The 24,519-nt window shown below is 35.1% G+C and overlaps 1 protein-coding gene across 3 annotated transcripts in view; it reads left to right on the forward strand.

Moving 5' to 3' along the window:
- dpr8 (defective proboscis extension response 8) overlaps positions 1-24,519 on the forward strand; it is a 1,303,531-nt gene that overhangs the window by 1,066,024 nt on the left and 212,988 nt on the right. For all 3 annotated transcript variants that reach the window (XM_073976012.1, XM_073976014.1, XM_073976013.1), the window contains one exon: positions 6,040-6,209. In XM_073976012.1, the coding sequence (XP_073832113.1) occupies positions 6,040-6,209 (170 nt within the window). The remainder of the gene's footprint in view (positions 1-6,039; positions 6,210-24,519) is intronic.

Genomic DNA, 24,519 nt, shown 5'->3' on the forward strand with positions numbered 1-24,519 from the left:
GTACAAGGCCGACATTACTGTCATACAGGAAATACGATGGAACGGGTAAGGCATCACAACAACACCTAAAGGTGACACACCGTATTATAGCTTACATGACATAAAGCATGCGTTTGGTTGCGGATTTGTAGTTGGTCGGAGGTTAAAACATCTGGTCTCCAGCTTCACACCCGTGAATGAAAGACTTGCTACAATTCGAATGACAGCAAAATTCTTCAACATCAGCTTAATTTGCGCTCATGCTCCCACTGAAGACAAGGACGAACAGACCAAATATATATTTTACGAGCGCTTAGAAGAAACATATGACCGTTGGGCAGGAGCCCATGACATTAAAATTATTCTAGGCGATTTTAATGCCAAAATTGGAAAGGAAAATATCTTTGGCCCAAAAGTCGGAAAATTCAGTCTCCACAATGAAACATCTGACAATGGCATGAGGCGGATAGACTTCAGAGCGGCAAAAAACATGATAGTTAGCAGCACCAGAGTTAAACATCTCGACATCCATAAGTGAACCTGGCTGTCTCCAGATCAGAAAACAAAAAATCAAATTGATCACGTTGTGATAGATGGAAGACATTCATCTAGAGTGTTGGATGTGCGCTCGTTCCGAGGAGCAAACATAGACTCGGACCACTACCTAGTTGCAGCAAAGGTGCGCACCCGGTTAAACGTAGCAAACAAAGTACGAACAGACACAACACAGAAGTTGAACATCGGTAAGCTGCAATCACAACAGAAAGTCACAGCATATTCCACTCAACTGGCCCAACTGCTTAATGAAAGCACTCCTCATCCCGATGATATATCAGCGCATTGGCAAAGTATTGAACACTCCATGCAAACAGCCGCAAAATCAATACTTGGATACCAGAGACCTACACCAAGGAATCCATGGTATGATCAGGAGGGTCGTGCTGCTACCGAAGAGAAAAACGCGGCATATAGAACTACTTTACAATCAGTAGCAAAGATTAGCGCACGAGAGAGATATCGGGGGAAAAGGAGAGAGGAGAAACGTCTTTTCCGCAGGAAAAAGAGAGAGAGATGAAAAAGCGGGCGTGTGAAAAAACCGAGATGTACAGGAGCCAGAATGAAGTCCGAAAATTCTACCAAAGATTGAAGCATCAAACTGATGGCTTTGGTACAGGCACCTCCTTCTGTAGAGACCAGCAAGGTAATTTGGTAACTGATGCAGATAGTGTGCTCAGGATATGGAAAGAGCATTTTTCAAGCCTGTTTGTATCCAGCGAAGACGACGAAGATACCACAGACCCAATCCCAGAAGATGGTATTGAATTTATACCACCCGGTCAAGATGAGGTAAAGACAGCAGTAAACCGGCTGAAGAATAATACGGCAGCAGGAGCTGATGACCTACCAGCCGAGCTGTTTAAAACCGGATGCGACACGCTGATAAGGTGTATGCATCAGCTAGTTAGCACCATCTGGCAGGGAGAACGCGTACCCGACGATTGAAACCTGAGCATCTGTGTCCCGTCCATAAGAAAGGAGATAAGACTTTATGATCCAACTATAGGGGCATAAGTGTTCTCCCTATCGCCTACAAGATAGTGTCAGGGATATTGTGAGAACGGCTAAAGCCTATGGTCAACGAAATAATTGGTCCATACCAATGCGGCTTTAGACCTGGCAAGTCCACCATTGACTAGATATTTACTCTACGTTTAATCTTGGGGAAGACCCAAGAGAAGCAGATCGACACCTACCACCTTTTCATCGATTATTAAGCAGCCTTCGACAGCCCACTACGCTCACAGGTATTCCAAGCCATGTCTGAATTTGGTATCCCCGCAAAGCTCATCCGGCTTTGTAAGATGACTTTAACTGACACTAGGTCATCAGTTAAAATTGGAAAGACTCTCTCCGAACAGTTCAGTACCAAACGAGGTTTCAGACAAGGAGACAGCCTTTCGTGTGACCTATTCAGCATTTTGCTGGAAAAGGTAATACGAGTTGCAAATGTCAAAAGAAATGGCACAATTTACACACATGTTACTTGCTTATGCTTATGACATAGGCATCATAGGACGATCAGTAAAGGAAGTAACTGATACCATTAGAAAGGTCGAAGGAGAATCTGCAAAAGTGGGTCTGGCGGTAAACGGCGAAAAGACCAAATTGATGGTGTCGACGCGCAAAGCGTCCATAGAGCTCGGACCAACTGTGGAAGTTGGTACCTATAATTTTGAGGTACATAGTTAAAGACTTTGTCTACCTCGGCACTGCCATAAACACAACAAACAACATCAGTTGAGAAATAAAAAGAAGAATTGTATTGGCCAACAGATGCTACTTTGGTTTAAGTAAGCAGTTTAAAAACAAAGCCACATCTCGTCAAACAGAAATAGCGCTCTACAAAACACTGATACTACCCGTGCCGATGTATGGCTCCGAATCCTGGGTACTTGCGCAAGCAGACATGGCAGAGTTGAGTGTGTTTCAGAGAAAAATTCTTCGAAAGATCTACGGATCATTCTGCGTTGATGGTGAATATCGACGTCGCATGAACCACGAGCTGTATCTGCTATACAACGACATCAATATAGTTAAACGTATCGAGATGCAGCGATTGCGTTGGTTAGGCCATATCATAAGAATGGGCGAAGATGAACCCGCTAAAAAGGCGTATAAATTCGAACGGCTTGGCGGTGAACGCAGAGTTGGCAGGCCAAGGAAAACGCACTGTATTCCAGAGTGCGAAGCAACAAATAGAGAGAATTGGAGATCTTTTCTTAGTTCGGCCTATGGAACAAATGTTCTGTAATGGGCCAGCTAAGTAAGCAAGTAATTTTTCATACATACTGTCAACGTTCAAACTTTATAACAAAAAAAAAAAAAAAAAAATTATGATGGAATCTTTCAAATAAAACGTTTGCCATTTAATTTTGCCATCATTTTTAATTGAAATGCAAGCGTTTTATTTGAGAGATCCCATCATGACAAAGAATATACTTATTGAGGCTAAGCGACAAATAATTTTTCTAGTTTCAAGTGCATTTATAAATAAAACACAAAAACTTAATTTTTTTAATTATTTTTTATTTTTAACTTTTTACATTTTTTGACCACTGAGAAGTCCATAACCAAATTACAATCAACTTAGGTCGAAAATATAGATAAAAACTTTAAATTGCCGGAAATCGAGTGTTACCAAAATTTGACCTATGTCCACAATTTTTGGTGGGGGAGTTTCTATACAATTGGTAACTCCAAATGCCAAGTTACAGCCAATTCGGACAAAAAATGAAGACCAAATCCTCAAAACACCTGAAATCGGATGGTACCGCTATATGGGGACTATAGGAAAAAATGGACCCACATTGGTTTTGGTCTCATATTCATGCATTGTCATCCAAATCCGAAATGTGTGCAATGTTTCAGTTCGATTGGTCAATTGTAACTGTGTTAAAAATGAGTTACTAGAATTGAACTAAATGGACACCAAAGCAAGTTAGAAAAAAACACTGTAAAAAGAAATATGATGGAAAAAATTTGTTATGTGTGTTTTATTTACGTTTACTTTTGAAACCACGAAATGGATAACCCTTTAGTTATTTATTTTCCAGCAATTGAGTCAATGGTAAATCCGTAAGTGGTCGAATGATTTTATCATTTTTAAATGGTTTTATTTAGCTCACCCCGTTTGTTTTATTTATTCTTGGGTCAAATTTAGTAATTCAAATTTCACCCTCTTCCTGTCAACCGATTAATCTGAAATTTTGTATACACCTTGGATTTTGGTGACAATACAATAATGTTTATTCATTATCATTATAAATTCAAGATGGCCGCCGCTACAAAATGGCGGATAATTTATGGTTTATTAATCCCATAAATATGTGTATCAAATGAAAGGTCTCAACAAGTAGAATACAATTTACTATGCCAAATTTAAATCTAAGATGGCCGCCGCTACCAAATGGCTGATAACAATTTTTTTATCAATCCCACCAATATGGGTATCAAATAAAAGGGCTTGACAAGAAGAATACAGTGCACTATACAGTGCATCTTATACACCCGAAAGCCATACAGTTTCCAGCTAAGTACAATTACAGGACGGCTGAAAGAAGAATGTTGCCTTTAATACTATCATGGGTTTCTACAATACATAAAATGCAGGGCAGCACTGTGAATCACGCAGTCGTATACTTAGGTGCGAAACTGTTTGAAGAAGGTCAAGCCTACGTGGCTCTTAGTAGAGTAAGATCTTTGCAGGGACTACGTATAGAGGAGTTGCGAAATAAAAACTAGAAAATAAAAATAGGTAAAAAAACTTTTTAAGTTAAACGGTTTTATGTTAAACATACATTGCAATGTTTAAGATAAATGTACTAAAACCCAAAAAATAATAAAATAGATACAGTCGTGGGAATTATAAACATATGCATAGACTAGACTAAAATAAAACCGTGGGGCACGTCAATTGTCTACAAATTATCGACATAATGTGCTATAGAAGAATCGTTTAATTCGTCGTTAGGCAGTTGGCCCGCAGACGGTGAGGAAATTACTTACTATTTTCTTGCTCATGGAAATTCCAATAGTTATACACTCCATGTAAATAAAAGAGATGTTTCAACTAGTTTATCGTTGGACATTCACACTGCTGGCTGGCGAGGAATCGTTTTACTGCTCGTAGTTTGTCTTTAATCGACAAAGTACTACTCGCTCACCACTATGAAACCTTAAAACTCGCTTATAATCGAGCTTGCTAGCTTGTTTGCACATTCTATCCCTACTTATCACACGTCCATCGCTGTCGGTGGAACAACTGCCTTATAATAATATAACATTACAAAACGAACATTTGAATCAACGATTGTAGACAATTGACGTGCCCCACGGTTTTATTTTAGTCTAGTCTATGCATATGTTTATAATTCCCACGACTGTATCTATTTTATTATTTTTTGGTTTTTAGTACATTTATCTTAAACATTGCAATGTACGTTTAACATAAAACCGTTTAACTTAAAAAGTTTTTTTACCGATTTTTATTTATTAATGAGATCAAATATTCCATTATCCAAAGAATCCAATTTTCATTATAAATCCCCATTTAAAAGGTAGTGCCTGACAGTGTCTCCTTTACATTTGTTATTGATAACAATTTACGTTGCAAATTGTATTCCACTCCTTATTTATTTATTTATACATACGTATGTCACATACCTTAACTTTGTGTCCATAAAAAATACTGCTAATTACATAAACAGTCTATTTTTAAAACAATTTCCCCGTCATCATCAACTGGTTACACATTTCCACCCCATTGCCCCAATGCACATAAGTGTGTCAATTCAAATATTTTTTTATGTTTATTTATATACTGAAAATGATACATATTTTTTAATGAGTGCTAAAAAGTTGTGTGTTTAACTAATATTGACATATTGCTTGAGAGTGTGTGTGACTGTATAAAGATAATATTTGTTATGTTACGACGCACCCTGGGGAGAGAGAGAGGGGTGTAATGTAAAACTTCATTGTGAAAACATTCCATTATAACCACCAACAAAAAACCCCAAAGTATTTAGCTGGTCTTGTTAATGTATGTTGTCATCGAGTTTATTGGTATTAGGCTCTTGGGCAAGGCATTGTTAAGGTCGATATAAAAATACATTTAATGTATATGCTTTGCCTAACGGCATACATATAACAACAACAGCAACAATACCAACAAGTATTATATATTTGAAAAGTGCCACCCTTTATTGACAAAGGCAAACACAACAAAAAAAACCAAACATTCAACAATTTTAATGTCATCATTATGATGTGGCCAGCCTTATTGTAGCAATATTTTTGCGTACAGCCGCCGCCAAAGCCTCGGCAAAAAAACCTAAAGTTATAACAAAGAGAACATTATTTGAAATGTTTATGTTTATGTGATAAAATTTTATGTTGGAAAAAAGTTGAAATATTTATAACCTGTTGTCAGTTTTAAAATTTTAACTACCCCCAGTTTCATTATGGTAATGTTCGTTTATTTTTGTTATTTATTTTTAGCTTCTCTGGAGGGTGCTTCCAAACGATTTTTCACAGATTTTTTACAAGATCTACCCACACCAGGCACTGGTGGACCAACATTCGACACAACGGTACCATCGAATATAACCGGCCTAGTGGGAAAAACGGTGAAACTGACATGTCGTGTAAAAAATCTAGGCAATAGAACGGTAAGTTTAATTATGATATTATTAATGATGAGAAATGGAATTGTTATTGAGTCTAATATTGCAAAACAATTTTGAAGTTTGAAATAGTGACTGGGAATTAGAAAAGTAGAACTCATGACAAAACTAATCCGTTGAACATATTTTGTTCACCAAGAATTAGTGTATCAATATGGTAATATAGGTTATTATTAAAACACACCTTCATAATATATAAAACACGCATATCGTCTGACAAATAAAAACGTAGATGTACCTTGGACACTATTTATGAACATTTAAGGTTCACTTCAATCAAGTTTTTACATTAAAGAAAAAAATCAATAACCAACACTAATTTCCAACTAAACTTCAACTAAATGTTCAAATTGTTCAAGTTGTAGTTGTTGTGGCGATGGCCCACTTTAAAAACTATATACTGTTTTGAAGACCACCCACAAATCCCTCAATTGCACTGATGAGTACTTCTTCATTTAAAACCAATTTTCTAAACATGTGCGTGCTTGCGGTCAATGAACAAATGCGATTGTGGTTATTATTATATCGACGAAGAAAATGAACCTGCCGAAGGAGAATAAGATGAAGAGTATGTACTAGAAAATGTTATTATTTTTTCATGTGGTTCGTTACTCCCTATCAACTGTGGCTACTAAAATAACTTGGAATATACATATTAACATTGCACAATGTACATACATACATACGTAAGAGTAAATTGTTAACTAAATTACAATTTTGTATCTAAAAATATAGTTTTAAAATGTTCAATATTGATTGAAAGCAAAAATAGATATTGAATAGGAGAATATGTGCAGTACATTCATACCAAGAATATCATTCTTTCAATAAAAGAAAAAAGAAAGTGGGGTAAAGGATATGAATAAAAAAACAAATAATTTTTTAAAATAGTTTAATGGGAAAATCGAATACAACAACCGGAAAACAAGCAAGAAAAAGGATCAAATAACCAAGAAAATTTTGAATAATAAATGAAACTAAAATATACGATATACGAGAACATAAAATATTTGCAATAAAATATAAAATTTGAATTATAAAGTACAAAATATAAAATATAAGTTATAAAATATAAAATCTACATAAATAAAAATCAAATGTCGCTCGTTGGATAATTCTTTTTTTTTTAATGTTTGTCATAACCCAACTTTGGTTTTTATGCAAAGAGAACTTTGCCACGCCCACTTTTTTCAATTTTCAATTTTAATTTATTCTACAACAAGTAAAAAAGTATCAGTCGACTTTGCTGACCGAGATATACCCTCAGCCTGTGTGTATTGAAATATTTTTTTTCCAAAGTACGTATGTATGTATTTTGGGCGTTTGAACCGACAAAAATGTTGATTAGAATTAAAGATCAAAAGTTTTGCGGAGGAGATACTACAAGGAATGGATCGACATTAATCGTTATAGAAGTGGATCTCCAGCCACAACATATGGTGCCATAGGAGGTTTTTACAATCTTCGGGCTGTTTGCTCAAGAAGTATGGACTTGCCCCTAAAAAAACTTTTACCATCGTAATTGAGCCAGCGAATGCAGGTTGCTTCAACAAAAATCAAATGATTCGAGAGCAGGTCTTAAGGTGAACTTATCCAAAATTTTGTGTGGGAGGTACCGGCTGGAGAGGACAAATATAGTTCATATTTGAGCAAGATCTATATCTCGTAGATATATTAGGAATTGTAAAGTATGGACCAATTTGGCCACTCCCTTCAAGAGTTACCGCAAGAAAATTTTTTCCAAACATTTTTGAACTTTTGTGGGGGAGTTACCCGAAGGAGTGGACCGATATGGCTTATCTTCAAACTTAAACTATGTTTAGACAAAATATTACTAAGGACAAATATTGGACCGAATCGGCAGATCCGTTCGAGAGTTATCTTGCGCTCCAACCACCTCACACGGTGTCATAGAAGTTTTTTGAAACTTTGGGGCTATTTTCTCAGGAAGTGTGGACTTGCCCCTGATGAAACTTGTACCGTCGTATGGAGGGCAGTGAATACAAGTTTCTAAAACACGACTTTACATATGTGCAAAGTTGACTGATCGAAATTTCGAACACTGGTGCTTATCATAAATGTCAGTGGCTATATAACAACGTGGAAATGTACAGAAAAATTAGGGGGAAAATTTATTATAGCCCCATAGAAGACTAAATACTAAATTTCAGCCATTTCTGTAGGAGATTACGACTAAAATCCTGAAAACTCCTAAAATCGCTATAGGCTATATAAACCATGGACCAGTGCTGACAAATTTCTGAAGGGAAGTTTAGTAGCCCCAAAGAAGACTAAATATGTATTAAATTACAACCATTTATATGGGATAATGCAGCTAAATCCCTGAAAACCCCCGAAAATCGGGCGGTAGCGTTCTATGGTGGGTAATAAAAAACGTGGAGCAGTGCTGACACATTTCCCGGGAAAAGTTTTGTAGGCCCAAAGAAGACTCAATACCACTCTTTAATCATTTTTTCGTTCAAAATGATATGATGATATCTTCGTAGTTTTATCGTTATTGAGATATTGAAGTTCAAATTAGGACAATGGATTGGCTGTATCGCGTCCTTATAAAACGATGTTATACACAGTACACCTTAACTAACTTCAAATGAAAACCGCTTACACCAGGCAAGTTTTTGCGGATTTTGAGAAAAATCCAAAAACAAGAAAAATCGCTGTATAGATTTTTTAATAAATCGGGATCAAAGTTTACATTCTTAGGGGTTTTAGGGTTTTCATAATTTTGCTTGGAAACCGCAAGTCCTATCGAAATGGGACTAAAGGAAATGTTGTAGCAGTGAAAATTCTGTACAAGATTGGCCGATTGATATTTTCCTAGGTTTTACCATTTTGAGGTACAAAGGTTCAGATCAAACGTTCAAATTTTTTTCGTAGGTCTTCAGGATTTGGTTTGAAAACTACAAATCCTTTTGAAATGTAAAAAATCCCTACAAGATTGGCTTTCGTAATTTTTTCCTAGGTTGTGCGGTTTTTGAGATATATAAGTTTAAGTTGGAAAATTGCAGTTATGACATTTTTTATAAGGAGGCGATACAGTCAATCCATTGTCCTAATTTGAACTTCTATATCTCAATAACGGTAAAAACTACGAAGATATCATAAAAATCAATCTTGTAGAGAATACTCATAGCTATAACATTTTTTTTGGTCCCATTTCAATAGGACTTGCGGAGCAAAATCATAAAAACCTAAAAAACCCTTAAAATGTCAACTTGCACACAGGCGATTTTTTTAGTTTTTTTTTATTTTTCTCATCTATGAACATTGTAGTTTCAGAATCCGCAAAACCTTCCGAGGTGTTATCACCATCCACTTAATTTGAAATGATAAAATAAATCAATAAAACATCATATAAGTAATTTTTTTACTTCTACCAATTTCCATTTTACTATGGTAAAATGTATCATCCACAAAAATTGAGATAGGACACTGAAGTTTTGAAAAGACTGAATTAGCTATTATTTGGCATTTAGGTTGATCAAATCTGCACTAAAAATTATGAACATACCTATTCCCCCCATATAACGGTACCGTCCGATTTCGGTTATTTTCAAGATTTTATCTACAAATATATTTGCTTTAATTTTGAATTTAGGGTTTAGGTATTTGGAAGTTATTAAATTGGCTGAAATGTTGCTATCTAAGTTCAAGGTTTTCAAACAATTTATCCACCGAAAAGATAATATACTCCTCAAAATTGCGAACATAGGTTCACGTTTTGGTATGGCATGTTTATGCTCTCAGCCTTTAAGCTAACGAAGTTATATACACATTCATAAGATCAAAATGTGTCTTATCAAAATGTTTTATTTATTTTTAATTATTTTAGATCCCAATTGAGGCGTTCAGCGCCAAAATGGCCTAAACCACGTGCCAAAAAAATCAAACAGACTGTAAAGATTTAACTGAAACCTTTTGAAACAAATTCTAAAAAATGCCATATTGTATTATTTTAGAAGGTATTATTACCTAGTGTTTATCAATGCAATATGGAATTGTTTTAATAGTTGTTTCAAAAGGTTCTGGTTAGATCTTTATAGTCTGTTTGATTTTTGTGGACATGTGGGTCAGGCCTTTTTGGCGCTGAGCGCCTCAATTATGTTTGGACGAACTCTGTTTTAGATATTTTGGAGTCGGTTTAGCTATCTGCTTCCGTCTGGCTTTCTGGACGCACAATAACTCACGAACGGATCAACCGATTCGGTCCAAAATTTTGCTTTTGTAATATTTAATCCAAACTTAGTTTAAGTTCGAAGATGAGCCATATCGGTCCACTTCTTCAGGTACCTCCCCCATAAACATTCGAAACTTTTCGCTAAAATGGCTCGCACGGCAACTCTGGTCCATACTTCGCACATCATAATATTTCTACGAGACATTGAGCGTCCAAACATACTTTAAAGAATTTCATCTATGCTTTCTTTAATAAAACCGTTTTCAATGATTAAACAAAAATATCTATTTAACACATTTTGACATCAGAAATAATTAAAAGGTGAACCGATATGGCCCTCTTTGGAGTTAAACTAAGTTTGGACCGATATAATAATTTTGACCGATTTTAATTTCTACAGACTGACTGACATGACTATACCGACTCAGAGTTTTATTCTGATCAAAATATGTATACTTTATAGGGAAAACCCAACTTTATATACCCTTCATACTATGGTGGTGTGTATAAAAATTACATATCTCATCTATTTGTCACCGATATCATTGGTTTTTCCAATTTTCGAAAGCTTACTTGCAAATAACACTGTGAACACAAATTTTGGGGCAGAGATAATTCCTTTTGGATATGAAAGCCCTTTGCGAGTGATGAAGTTTTTGATAGAGACCCTATAAGGCATCAGGAATTTGCGTTATATCTTTGTTCACTGTTGTTTTAGCTTATTTTTGGGATGACATGTCTGCAGTCAAATCGAATGAGGATTATTTTCGTAGAGCACTTCGACCTTCTAACTCGCTTCCTTTAATGTCCTTTTCGTCCTTTATTTTAAGAGACGGTATAAAAGTACCACAAGATGTCGTTTTTCTGCTTCGAAATGTTCTATAAAAATGTCGCTCAGAAAATTGTAGGTACGGCTCTCATTGGCAACTAATCGATTTTGTCGCGTTTTCGTGGTTGTTTTGTGCATTTACCCTGTTTTTTGTTCAGAAAAAGACTATATTTTGTTTTTTTCTATATATTCGTTACAGAACACACAAAAACATAAAACAACGTTTTTCTGAGAAACAGGGGAAATGTCAAAAATGACTATGAAAACGCGACAAAATCAATTAGAGAACCGTACCTAAAATTTTCTGAGGGACATTTTTGCAGAACATTTCGAAGCTGAAAAACGACATCTTGTGGTACTTTCATAGCGTCTCTTAAAATAAAGGATGAAGAAGACATTCAAGGAGGCGAGTTAGAAGGTCGAATTGGTCTACAAAAATAATCCTCATTCGATTTGACTGCAGACATGTCATCCCAAACAGTGAACAAAGATATAACGCAAATTCCTGATGCCTTACAGGGTCTCTATCAAAAACTTCATCACGCCATAACGCGGAAGTTCGACTCACGGCGGATTTGTCCTTCGGGGTTCTCAATATTCTCACCAAGGCCTTTCTTCACCAAGAGGAATTTTCCGTGCCCCAGACTTTCACCTCCATTTTGTTGCACAGTGTAATAAATTAAATATTATAAAATAAGAAATAAAGTATACTGTTTGGTATCTTCTAAGTATCCTAGAGCTCGAGGAAAAGCATTTTAATGTTTTATGCGTTTTTTACACTTCAATCACCATAACTATATACCATAAATATATACCATAACTATATAACCATAAGCTAATTATACCCTATACCACAATGTGGAAAAGGGTATTATAAGTTTGTTTTGGTAAAAATTCATGTAACACCGCGAAATATTCGTCGGAGACCCCCAATGTGGTATACCAATCTTCATATCTCGACGAGATAAAGCGATTTTGAGATGTGTGTCCGTCCGTCCGTCCGTCTGTCCATTATAAATTGTAAACACGCTCCAGGCCGCAATTATGGACCGATCGTCACGAAATTTTGTATGGAGGTCTGGTTCAGATCAGAATAGATCCCTATTCTTATTGGTGATGATCGTGAAATATTTAGCGGGTGAAATGGACCAAAACTTTTGTGTGGAAATTGTGAAAATTTTTAATATACAGCTAATATCTTAATTCCTGGAAGTGACATTCCGGACAAGTGAGATATACTTGAAAGTGGAACGCTTGACCTTTCAATTGATGCCAATTATGTTGATGTGCATGATCAGATAACAGAGTTACAGCCTAATAAATGTATTCTGTTATTTGTTTGTAGTGTACTAAAAAGCTCGCTAGAAGTCGCAATTATACATCAATAGTCACGAAATTTTGCACCGGGTAAGAGTATAGGTCGAAAAAGATGCCTACAATTTTGAATGATGATCTGATATTCTTTAGCGGGTGAAATGGACCATTACTTTTGTATGAAAAATATAAAAATTTTATTTTTGGTCGATATTTTAATTCCTTGAGGACATATATATTTCGCAAAGTAGCCTGCATATGGGAAAAAACTACTGGCCTCTCCTCTGATGTAAATTGTGATAAAGTGTTTGCCAGATAACGGGCCTACTGCCTAATATATAATGGGTTCTGTGTAGAGAACCACATTTTTATCCCATGCTACATATTGTCTCTCCAAAAGTTTATGTAACAACACGAAAATTCATATCTCGACGAGATAAAGCTATTTAGCGATGTGTGTCCGTCCATTAAAAATTGTAAACAAGCTTAAGGCCGCAATAATGGACCGATTGTAACGAATTTTTTTAAGGAGGTTGGGTTCGGGCCAAAATAGAAATGATTAGTTTTTGGTGATGATCGTGAAATATTCAGGGGATGAAATGGACCAAAAACAAAAAATAATAACCCAAAAAAATTTAATCAAAGTTTGAGTTTATGATAAAGAAGAAGCGTACAAACCAACGTGAAGATCAGATAATACTTAGCGGGTTAAATGGACTGAAACTTTTGTGTGAAATTGGTAAATATTTAACGTAGCGCTTAAACAACGGAAGTAGTAGTACTACATAAGTGGGTTTCATTACATTTTAGTTTGTGTGAACTAAATTTTCCTTTCCTGCTACAAAAATGTCATTGTCATGTTAGATAACTTTTTGGTTTTGGTCATTGGTATAAGTATACATTACATCTCTGATATTTGATAATTAAATTTTCACAATCATTGAAAAGAAGTTCCGTGGAGAGCGATTGTCCAGGGATAGTGGTATAGGGTATCCCATGGTCAGCTCCGTCCGACTATAGACTTTTCTTACTTGTTTTTTTTTTTTAAAATTGGTTAACAAATGGTTCGGTTAACCACTTTTAAAAATATAGCTTATTCGAAAGGTATTAGTCACGCATTTGCCGTTATAAAATAAAAAATAGTACATTAGAACATCTGCAATTTTTTTAAACATTTGTATAACAGTATAATTTTTCAAAACTTTTTTGAAGGATCTAGGGGGTGGGGCAGCAAAAGCTCATGGTTTGCCGTTGTTATTTATATCTTATGAATTTCGGAGGAGATGGGGTACCTTCCTCACGTCTTTCTTTTAAACACTATATGTACATACAAGCCAAACCTATGATTATATCAGTTTCAGCATAAATTTTGGGAAGCAATGAGGTTGTGTACCCTATGCACATATTTGGAGCCAAAGTACCGGACCACGCCCACTTTTTTTAAATATGTTATATCTTGAATACTGATTTTTTTATTTTTTTATTATTATTTGACTGCAGCTAGTTCATTAAGACTAACAAGCAATTTTTATCGTATTATACATAGTTAACTTATACATATACATATGCTAAATAATAATAACAATAGGTACAAAATTAGGATCCTAAGAAATCATACGGCTTCTTCCGGTTCAATCTTCGTCGAATACTGATGACACTCTTTTCAATACAGTATTTTTCCAAAACTGCTGAACCTAATTCCATGCAATTTTCAGGAATATCCCGTGGTCCAAAATGCTATATATTTGTAGACGAATTTCGGGAGCCTAAGGTTTTATAATCGCTAAACTTATGAGTGCCTCGGCATGCAAATTAATTTTCGAGACATCGGTCGTTGCGCCCCGATCAAGAAAAACGATATATTCACACATTTCCTTAAATGTTGAGGTTCAACGGTCCATCAGCCATGACATACTAAGACATATAAGCCTCTATAAGCGGTAAAATTCGACTTAACCATTTTTTTAACTTTTATAATTAGATCGTTTTAGTAAAAATAGGGGGACATGGACGATAATAAAACCTAAACAGCATCAATGGATGAAAAAAACAAAGTCCGTATGAGAATAGAAAGGTTACAGACAAAACCTGTAGATACATTTAAAATCCTCCTCGGTTTGACAATGGACCGAAGAAGTAAGGTAGAAAATACCAATTTTTGAATTGTCAAGCATAAAGTCCATAGAAAATTGTCATTAAAACTCATTACGATGGGCCAGCAACGCGGACCGGGATCTGCTAGTATAAAATATATTTCAATTTGTCTGCTAGATATCATAGTGTTATATTCTCAAAATCTATCAAAATATTCATTATTTCCATGAAAGTTAAATTGCTAAAAATTTACAACGAAAATTTGAATTTAAGTTTTATACTTAAATGTCATCTCCTTTTATTTGCTGCATTAGAATGACAGTTAGAAGATATTTCTATGTCAAGACTAATAAACTTTGTCACACTCCTCACTACAGCCTGCTGCCTGCCTGCAAGGCAATAAACCACAACTGTCCTACACTTGACATAAAATTTTGAAGTGTTTGACACATAAAATATGAATATGAAAAGGCTGACAATAACCACCAACGACGACATCACACACACACTTCAACAAAAGGACAAAAAATCCATATCCCCAAATTGGTCATTTCAAAGTTGCTGCAGTAAAAACACTTGTATCCTTTTGGCAAAATACCACTTGATATATCAACTCAATTCAAGAATGAGCAATTTACAACAAGCCCATTGAATATTTATTGAAAATGACTGAGAAGTTGTGAAATAACCAAAAGAACAAGAAGAGCAACATCATCAGCCCAACTTGACCACACTTAAATAATTTCTTGAATAAATTTTATATATATTTTTTTTTGGTTAAATCTAGCATGTCATGGCAAATTGCTACCACGTCATCATCAACTACTTTTTTTGGGGGAGAGATGGTAAGTTTTCTCTTTCCCCTATTCTCAGTTTGGTAGTTGCTGACTTTGCAAAAAAAATTGGAAGCAAGTGATGGCAGAGTTTGTTGGTCAAAGTTGTTAAGAAGGATTGTTGATAAGATAATCGTGTTTGAATTTTTCAAAAAAGAAACAAAAAAGACAAATGGAAAAACATCAGCATGGTATTACTAAATGTGATCACACACTCACTCACACACAATATTCTTAAACATCCATGATGTTAATACGAAACCAATACATGTAAATTGATGGAGCTTAAAGGATATACCAGCAATACATTAGTATTTGCTTCAATATACTATGGGTTTGTTAGTAATGAGAACATGGGAAAAGTAAGTAAAATCTAGGTCAAGTCGAATCTTTTGTACACTTCGCCGCCATGGCAAACTGACTTTCATCAATTAGGCAACTTAACGACACCGGAAAAATATACCACCTTAATTGATAAAATAATTTTTTTCGGAATCGGGTTGTATTTTGAAATTAATGCTGTGAATTGAATCGAGTTGGAATTAAATATTTCATACCAATTACCAAACCACAGGTACACAACATGTACCATCCAACACAGTGCCGTATCAATACTTAAATGTGCACTGGAGAAAAAAACGTTATCTAAACTATGTTTTAACTATGTATGTAGTAGTTTGAGTAATCACTTCAAGTTTATTTCCCATATTTTTAAATAGTAGTAGCAGCAGTGGCAGTTATTGTAGACCGTCGTTAGTACATGCTGAACAACTCCACATCGCTAACTTTTCCCCATCCTATGCTGATGAGATTAAGTTATTTTAACAAGCAGTCTTTCTCTATGATCTGACCAATGAAGAACGTTTGTTTGTTTGTTTGTGTGTTCTTCTGCTTGTATTGAAAGATAGTTGTTCAAAGTTTGTGGTAAACTGGGAATCGATTTATACAATACAAACTTTTCACATAAAATTCGATTTGACTTGTGAGAATATTGAAATAGAGCTATATAAAAATTGTTCATCGGAATAACTTGAGCTTATAAATATTCTGTTATGAAAGATATTACAGTTTGGACAGTTTTTGCTGTATATTCTGTTTTCTGTATATTGATGACTAACAATTTATGTCAGTTACACGGATCGAAGTGGAGAATAACATTGTAAGCAATTATAATTATTACTATTTGCTCGTGTATTTTGTAAGCAACTATGGATTTTCGTGAAAATCACATTTTTTTTAATTTAATGGCAGGACTTTGGTATTTGTAAGTCTATTTCAAGGTGAAGTAAAAAAATTGCCCTAAGCTATTTTTATTTCAAACGTAACTATTGGAAAATTAAGTGAAATGTCCGACAGCAGAATTATGCGTTTAGCCTTTGTGAAAATATCCTGACAGCTTCTCATAAGCGCTGTGCATTCCAATAAATCAGCGTACGATATGTTGGATTTTATAACGTCCGATTTTATCTATGGCTGAGGTAAATTAAGTCGCTGCCAGGGTCAGCTCAAAGATTCAGAATTCTTAAATGATAAGAATTCAGTACCTTACTGTCACTTCTTGGTGTTTAAAATATGAATTTACGTGATATGAGCTGAAACTATTACACTATGCAACACTAAGAATGCAAAAACATCTAGTATGCATTTTTTGAAAGTAGATATTGAGACTACAAAAAACCTAGTAGGGTTTTATCCTGTCAGATCCAGTTCAGATTTTATGGCCTCATCTAAACCGGGCGACAGTTTTTTACATTTATCGGGCCTTCAGCTCAAAAACGAATAGGGATTTGGCCATGCTGCCTTTGGCAATATTTAGGTCCTAAACTAATAGAACTTATCTTTAAAACAGACCGCATCAAAATCGATCAAATATAGAAAATTTTATATAATTGCTGAAATTCTGGTCAGTATCAGCTAAACTGTTGGGAGGTGAACCCAGTAACCCTTTGCAAAAATCTTCCAAATAAAGTTCTCGGAAATTCTTCGGAACATTCTGAAACTCTAAAATGCTCACTTCATGTTGTTTCAGCGGTATTTTGCACCATATCTTTTACAATACGTATTTCAAACATAATTCACAACAACAGTTTATTCTCGCATTTCGGATTTCACCACATTATTGACATATTTATTAAATCGTCGTTGAAAAATATATTGAAAACAACGTGATAGATGCATTTTACAACAATGGCATGTTCTGAAGATTTGTGTATTACATTCCAGCGAATATTTTTCCAAAAGAAAACATTAAGAAAAAATTAACGGTTTTGGAGATATGGTGCGAAATATATACAAGTTATGGAAATTTTCGATATTTTATACAATTTGGGGCAATAAATGTAAATTTCTACGGTGCCAAACAGAAATAGCTGGTGGGCACGACAACTATCAAAAGTGGTAACTGCCATAGGATTAGGGATTGATCACCGTAGAAGACTTCTATAAATTAGCAGACCAGGCAAGAGGGTGTTCTAAACAGAGACGACCACCATAACTCTTCTATAGAATGCAAGATCGCTGTAGGGTTCTTCTGTAGAATAGAAGACCACCGTAGGGGTCTTCTATAGAATAGAAGACCATCGTCGGGGTATTCTAAAGAATAGATGACCACCGTAGGGTCATGTAGAATAGAAGACCATCGTAGGGGTCTTCTATATAATAGAAGACCACCGTAGGGGTATTCTCTAGAATAGAAGAACACCGTAAGCGTCTTCTATAGAACAGAAGATCGCTGTAGGGGTCTTCTATAGAATAGAAGACAACCGTAGGGTCTTCTATCGAATAGAAGACCTCCGTAGGGGTCTTCTTTAGTATAGAAAACCACCGTAGGGGTCTTCTATAGAATAGAAGACCACCGTAGGGGTCTTCTATAGAATAGAAGACCACCGTAGGGGTCTTCTATAGAATAGAAGACCACCGTAGGGGTCTTCTATAGGATAGAAGACCACCGTAGGGGTCTTCTATAGAATAGAAGACCACCGTAGGGGTCTTCTATAGAATAGAAGACCACCGTAGGGGTCTTCTATAGAATAGAAGACCACCGTAGGGGTCTTCTATAGAATAGAAGACCACCGTAGGGGTCTTCTATAGAATAGAAGACCACCGTAGGGGTCTTCTATAGAATAGAAGACCACCGTAGGGGTCTTCTATAGAATAGAAGACAACCGTAGGGGTCTTCTATAGAATAGAAGACCACCGTAGGGGTTTTCTATAGAATAGAAGACCACCGTAGGGGTCTTCTATAGAATAGAAGACCACCGTAGGGGTCTTCTCTAGAATAGAAGACCACCGTAGGGGTCTTCTCTAGAACAGAAGACCACCGTGGGGTAGGGGTCTTCTATAGAATATATGACCACCGTTGGAGTCTTCTATAGAATAGAAGACCACCGTAGGGGTCTTCTATAGAATAGAAGATCACCGTAGGGTTTTTCTATAGAACAGAAGACCACCGTGGGGGTCTTCTATAGAATAGATGACCACCGTAGGGGTCTTCTATAGAATAGATGACCACCGTAGGGGTCTTCTATAGAATATATGACCACCGTAGGGGTTTTCTATAGAATAGAAGACCACAGTACGGGTCTTCTATAGAATAGAAGATCACCGTAGGGGTCTTCTATAGAATAGATGACCACCATAGGGGTCTTCTATAGAATATATGACCACCGTAGGGGTCTTCTATAGAATAGAAGACCACAGAACGGGTCTTCTATAGAATAGATGACCACCGTAGGGGTCTTCTATAGAATCGAAGACCACAGTAGGGGTCTTATATAGAATCGAAGACCACAGTAGGGGTCTTATATAGAATAGAAGATATCTTGTATTTTCGTAATATGTATACGTTTTTACATACAAATGAAATGTTTTGTAGGATCTAGGGGGGCATCTGCCCCTCCCTATCTATTCCTGGCTACGCCCATGTAATAAGCCCAGGAAATTCGTCTACAACTAAAGGGCATTTTGATTCAGATTCAGATTCAGTAGTCTTCAAAAAATAATGTTTTGAAAAGAGTGGGAGTGGTCATACATTTTCAATATAACATATTTAAAAAGTGGACGTAGTCCGGTAATTTGGCTCCAAATATGTACCTAGTATACACACAACTCCATTGTCTCCCAAAATTTATGCTGAAACTGGTACAATAATAGCTTTGGCTTATACATATAGTGTTTAGAGGAAAGGCGTGGGAAAGGTATCCCACCTCCTCCGAAGTTCTTAAAATATACATAACAATGCCAAATCTTGAGCTTTTGCTACAAATTTCATTTAAATTAGTTGAGTAGTATTGGAGATATAACATATTAAAAAAGCAGACGTGGTCGGGTCGTTAGGCCCCAAAGATTGTAGATTAATTAGTACATTTTTAAACAGATACATTCGTAATGGTTGCAAATACAGCTTTTTTTAAATAACGCATAGGGGAGGTACCGCGTCCCCTATGGAATTCAATAAAATATGTAGCCTGTTTCGGGGGCCATCCCTGTACATTCTCTGATAATTTCAATAGTTTTTGTAGAAAAGAATAAAATTGAAAATTGAAAAAAGTGGGCATTGTCAAATTTTCTTTTCATAAAAACCTAAGTTGGGTTGTAACGAATATTACATAGACAGAATTATACAAATCGGTCCTACCGTTCTGAACTGATGCCATTACCAACGAACGACTTTAGATTTTTATTTATATAGATATAGCGTTTTTAAAGAAATAGGGTATAGGGGCAGTATCCTTCCGAAATTCAACAGTTCAGTAGTTTCTACAAAACAAGATTAAAATTGAAAATTGAAAAATGTGGGCCACATCAAATTTTCTTTGCATAAAAACCTAAGTTAGGTTATGACCAGGGCTTCGGAGTCGAGCCATTTTTGGTCAGACTCCGACTCCGACTCCAGTCCAATTATTTTCTCGACTCCGACTCCGGAGTCGACTCCGAAAATAGATAAAATAAAATTCACAACTTAAATTACAGTCATCTCAGTTTGAACTTTAAAGATACATTACATTGGGAGGATACCAAATTTGTATTCTTCCTTGTTCGATTCGAGCTTACTAACGTTTGTTTACATCGCATTTTCGATACCTGACTGTTTTCAAGTTGACTGTTGTTTTGAGATGCAAAATTATTTAAACTGCAATAAATGGGAAAAATAAGCGATTCTTGCCTTCAAGGTGGCGTTGGAGAACCCTCCAGACTTTTTTGACGTTGAAATTTGCGCCCAATTTATGAAACTTTTTATAAAACTGGATTTAGTTTTTTGATTGATACTCTTTTCATGCAATGTGAAATGATCCTTGCCTCTGAAAACAAGAGATTCACCTCCTCTTCCACGTTAAAAATTTGTTTCTTAAAAAGTACTTTAAAGTGTTGAACAAATCGGAAAATAATTAGCGGACAACATCTAAACTAATTTACTCGTTAGACATCGGCGATCTAAAAAAACAACGATTTGTAAAAGGTTTTCCTTAAATTTATACCTGTAAATCCCCAATAATTTCCCTGAACCTATCATTATTTCGCACCAAAAATAAGGGAAAAAATTTAAAAATTTACAAATTTTTATTTTGTCGCCAAATTAAATAATTGATATATTGATATCATGGGGAGTGTCCAACTCCATAATACAAAATTATAAAATCCTATAAAAGTCATCGGAATTATGAAAAAAATAGAAATTTACCTATGTTGATTTCGGGCACTGTATTTACAATTTTCCGAATTTTACTTATGTACCCAATGAGACTCGAAATACCAAATTACCATAATTACTGACCGGTAACACTCCTTGTAATTTTTTGAGTTATGGAAAATTAACGATATTTTAACAACGCAACGTGATAGATGGCCAAAATAGCGTATTAGCCCTTAACATACACTTTCGTGGTTAAGGTTACTTGAAACCTTTATGTCAAAAGGGATCATTTTCTTCAAACCGTTAAGAATTTTGATTTACACTTGTAGGCCTTTGCCTACATAACTCTTCATCTTCCAGGACAATATCTCGGATTCCTGTGCTCCATAGTTATTTCTTACGTATTGCACCAAGTAATGTGACAAAAGAAACTCTTCGAAATACATAAAATCGGGCCATGCAGTTATACTAAATCGTAAACCTATACCGGCAATTTTACATCTTTATACTTTATAAAGTTCTGGACGAATGTTTCGATTTGTTTCAAACTGAATTACAAGTTAGTATCTTATGGTGGAAAGTGTCTTCTGTCTACCACCTCAAAAAGAATACAAGTAAAACCAACGTTTAGTACGGCTAAGCCGAACTGACAATCGGAAATGATTAAATAGTTCTGGAAATTTATATATCCACCATCCTATAGAGGTAATGCTCATAATTTAACTTCAATTTGTTAAATATTTTTCATATCTCAGCATAAATATATTGACAAATTTATCCCAGATGCATGACTTAATCGAAAAATCATTTGATCTCTTCTCATCGAAGAACAACAGGATAGCATAGGAATATCCCCTTAAATAGAGAGAGAAATGGTTAAGTAGGTTTACTTATAGATATACATCGAATTTTTGCATATTTTTGAAATTGCAACCAATTGTAACTATGTTATTATATAGAATTATATCCGTTCCAATGATAGAAATACGATGTAATATTGAAAATAATCAATAATACGTACAAAGCTCCAGCCTCTATTGTTTAATAAGGGAATTATTTGCATTATAATTTTCAAAAATATGCAAAAATCCTATGTCTACTTATAGATAACCACACACTATTCTATTATAAAAAAGCAGACTTCTTTATAAAAGACGCATAGTTCTTCAAAAGACCGAGTATGTCGTTTAAAAATAGCAGGAACATCGTCTTTAAGAAGATTCTAACTTTTCTCATACAAATTCAGCAAGTAGGTCTTTCGTATGATTTCCCTTAAAGTACTACAATGTCTTTCATAGAAGTCCAACAAGTTCTTTCACGGCAGACATAAATGCCTTCTAATAAAAACTAACAAGAGAAGACCAGAAAGTCTTCTATAAAATGGCCTGTAAGTCTTCTAAAAGATCTTCCCTAAGTATATTTGGAACATGCAAACATTATTCCAATCAATTGATTCAATAATGCTTCCGATATGCATTTTGTAGTCAAAATAGAGATTAAAATTATGATCATTCAAATAATTTAAATTGATTTCACAGATTTTGATAAATGTAGAACATATTGTTGCCCGGAGTCGGAGTCGAGCTTTTTTTCACGACTCCGGCTCCGACTCCGACTCCAGCAAAATTTGCTAGACTCCGACTCCAGACTCCGACTCCGAAGCCCTGGTTATGACAAAAATTTCAAAAAAAAATTATCCAAATCGGTCCAGCTGTTCTCAACTGATGTCATTGCCAATGATATAGGTGTTACATTTATTCGAAAATTCATTTGATCTCTTCTCATCGAAAAACAACAAATTTTCTCATAGCATACATGTACGTGTATGTCCTTTATAGAGAGTCAAAAAGTCAAGTAAACTGTCATATCACTCTTCTCTTCTGTTATAAAAAAGCTGAACTCCTCATAAAAGACGTGTGGTTCTTCAAAAGTTTTTCAAAAGACCAAAATTTCCTCATAGAATACAGATAGGGTGTCCAATTTATCATCATCTTAAACAAGTCTCTAACCTTTCTCATACAAATTCAGCAAGAATACTAGTAGGATCAATATCGTTTCTATAAATTTGAGTTGGTCTTCAGTACCACAACGTCTTTCTCAGAAGTCCAACAGGTCCTTCCACAGAAGACATTAAGCACTTCTAATAGAAAACAAGGGGAGAAGACCAGGGAGCCTTTTATGAGATGACCAGTTAATCTTCTAGAAGATCTCACCCAAGAATATGTGGGATATGAAATCATTATTCCAAAATGTATTATAAATAATCAATTGACCCAATATGAGTTGTAATTTAATTATGGTCCTTTAACTGACTTACAGAATTTTGATTTATTTTTTTATAAATGTAGAAGAAATTGTTGCCCGAAGTCGGAATCGAGCTTTTTTCACGACTCCGGCTCCGATTCCGACTCCAGCAAAATTTGCTAGACTCCGAAAACCTGGCTCCAACAGCAGTCCCTTCTTCCTGCCTTTTTATTAACATGTGTCTTATTTAAAATGTCATATCCACCCCTTTTACAAATTAGCAGTGCATATTGAATTATTTTGTTATGTTTTCGATCGAGAAACTAGATTTATTATTAAGTACCTTGTGGATTGACTCGGTATAGCAAAAGTGAAAGCTTTTGAAACAAATGTTTTGTCATTTAAAAATAATCAATAAAATCCAATATTAATATATGGGTCAAATGCTAAAATTATAAAACCGTATATCTCAAATAACAGCAGCCTCATTGTAAACAACATCATCAATAATTTCTTTGAAGAAATAAAAAAGGAAAAAATCACACTTTGAAGCAAATGTACACATCAAGGATATTTAATATTTTGCAACAAAGGTTAGTCAGTCGATTGAAATGTGTTTCAAACCGTTTTTATACAAAGATATAAACATAACGATACCATTCTCAGAGCCCCTTCTTCTTTGTGAACGCATGATCGATGATATATTCTGTTGTAGATGTTTGCTGTAATTATGTGCTTTCGGTTATTCAGCACAGAAAACAGGACGTGATTTTCTTTACAAAGGATTTTATGTTATTAAAAAGTCATCAGCTTTGTTGAAAAGCTCAAAGCGTCGGGTTTTTTACTGTACGTGAAACTCTATCTCTTCGCCGGCTATGAAAAAAACCAAAGCAAAAAGAAGGATAAATTAATAAAAGAACATTATAGGAATGTATAAGAGATTTTAAACTTCAACATTTTAAAAATCTTACGGATTTCTATACTCTTTGTAAGCAATTGTGAACAATACAACATTTAACATATTTAATAATATTTTATATTAGACACCCTCTTTGATCTTTGCCAACAAATGCATAATTATCACAGCTGTAACTTAAAAACAAAAACATCAGAATGATTCCTATTCCTAAAACCTGTTAAAATGACCTCAG

This window comes from Musca autumnalis, unplaced genomic scaffold (assembly GCF_047663935.1).
Source record: "Musca autumnalis isolate F117 unplaced genomic scaffold, ASM4766393v1 scaffold_3, whole genome shotgun sequence".
Lineage (NCBI taxonomy): Eukaryota > Metazoa > Arthropoda > Insecta > Diptera > Muscidae > Musca > Musca autumnalis.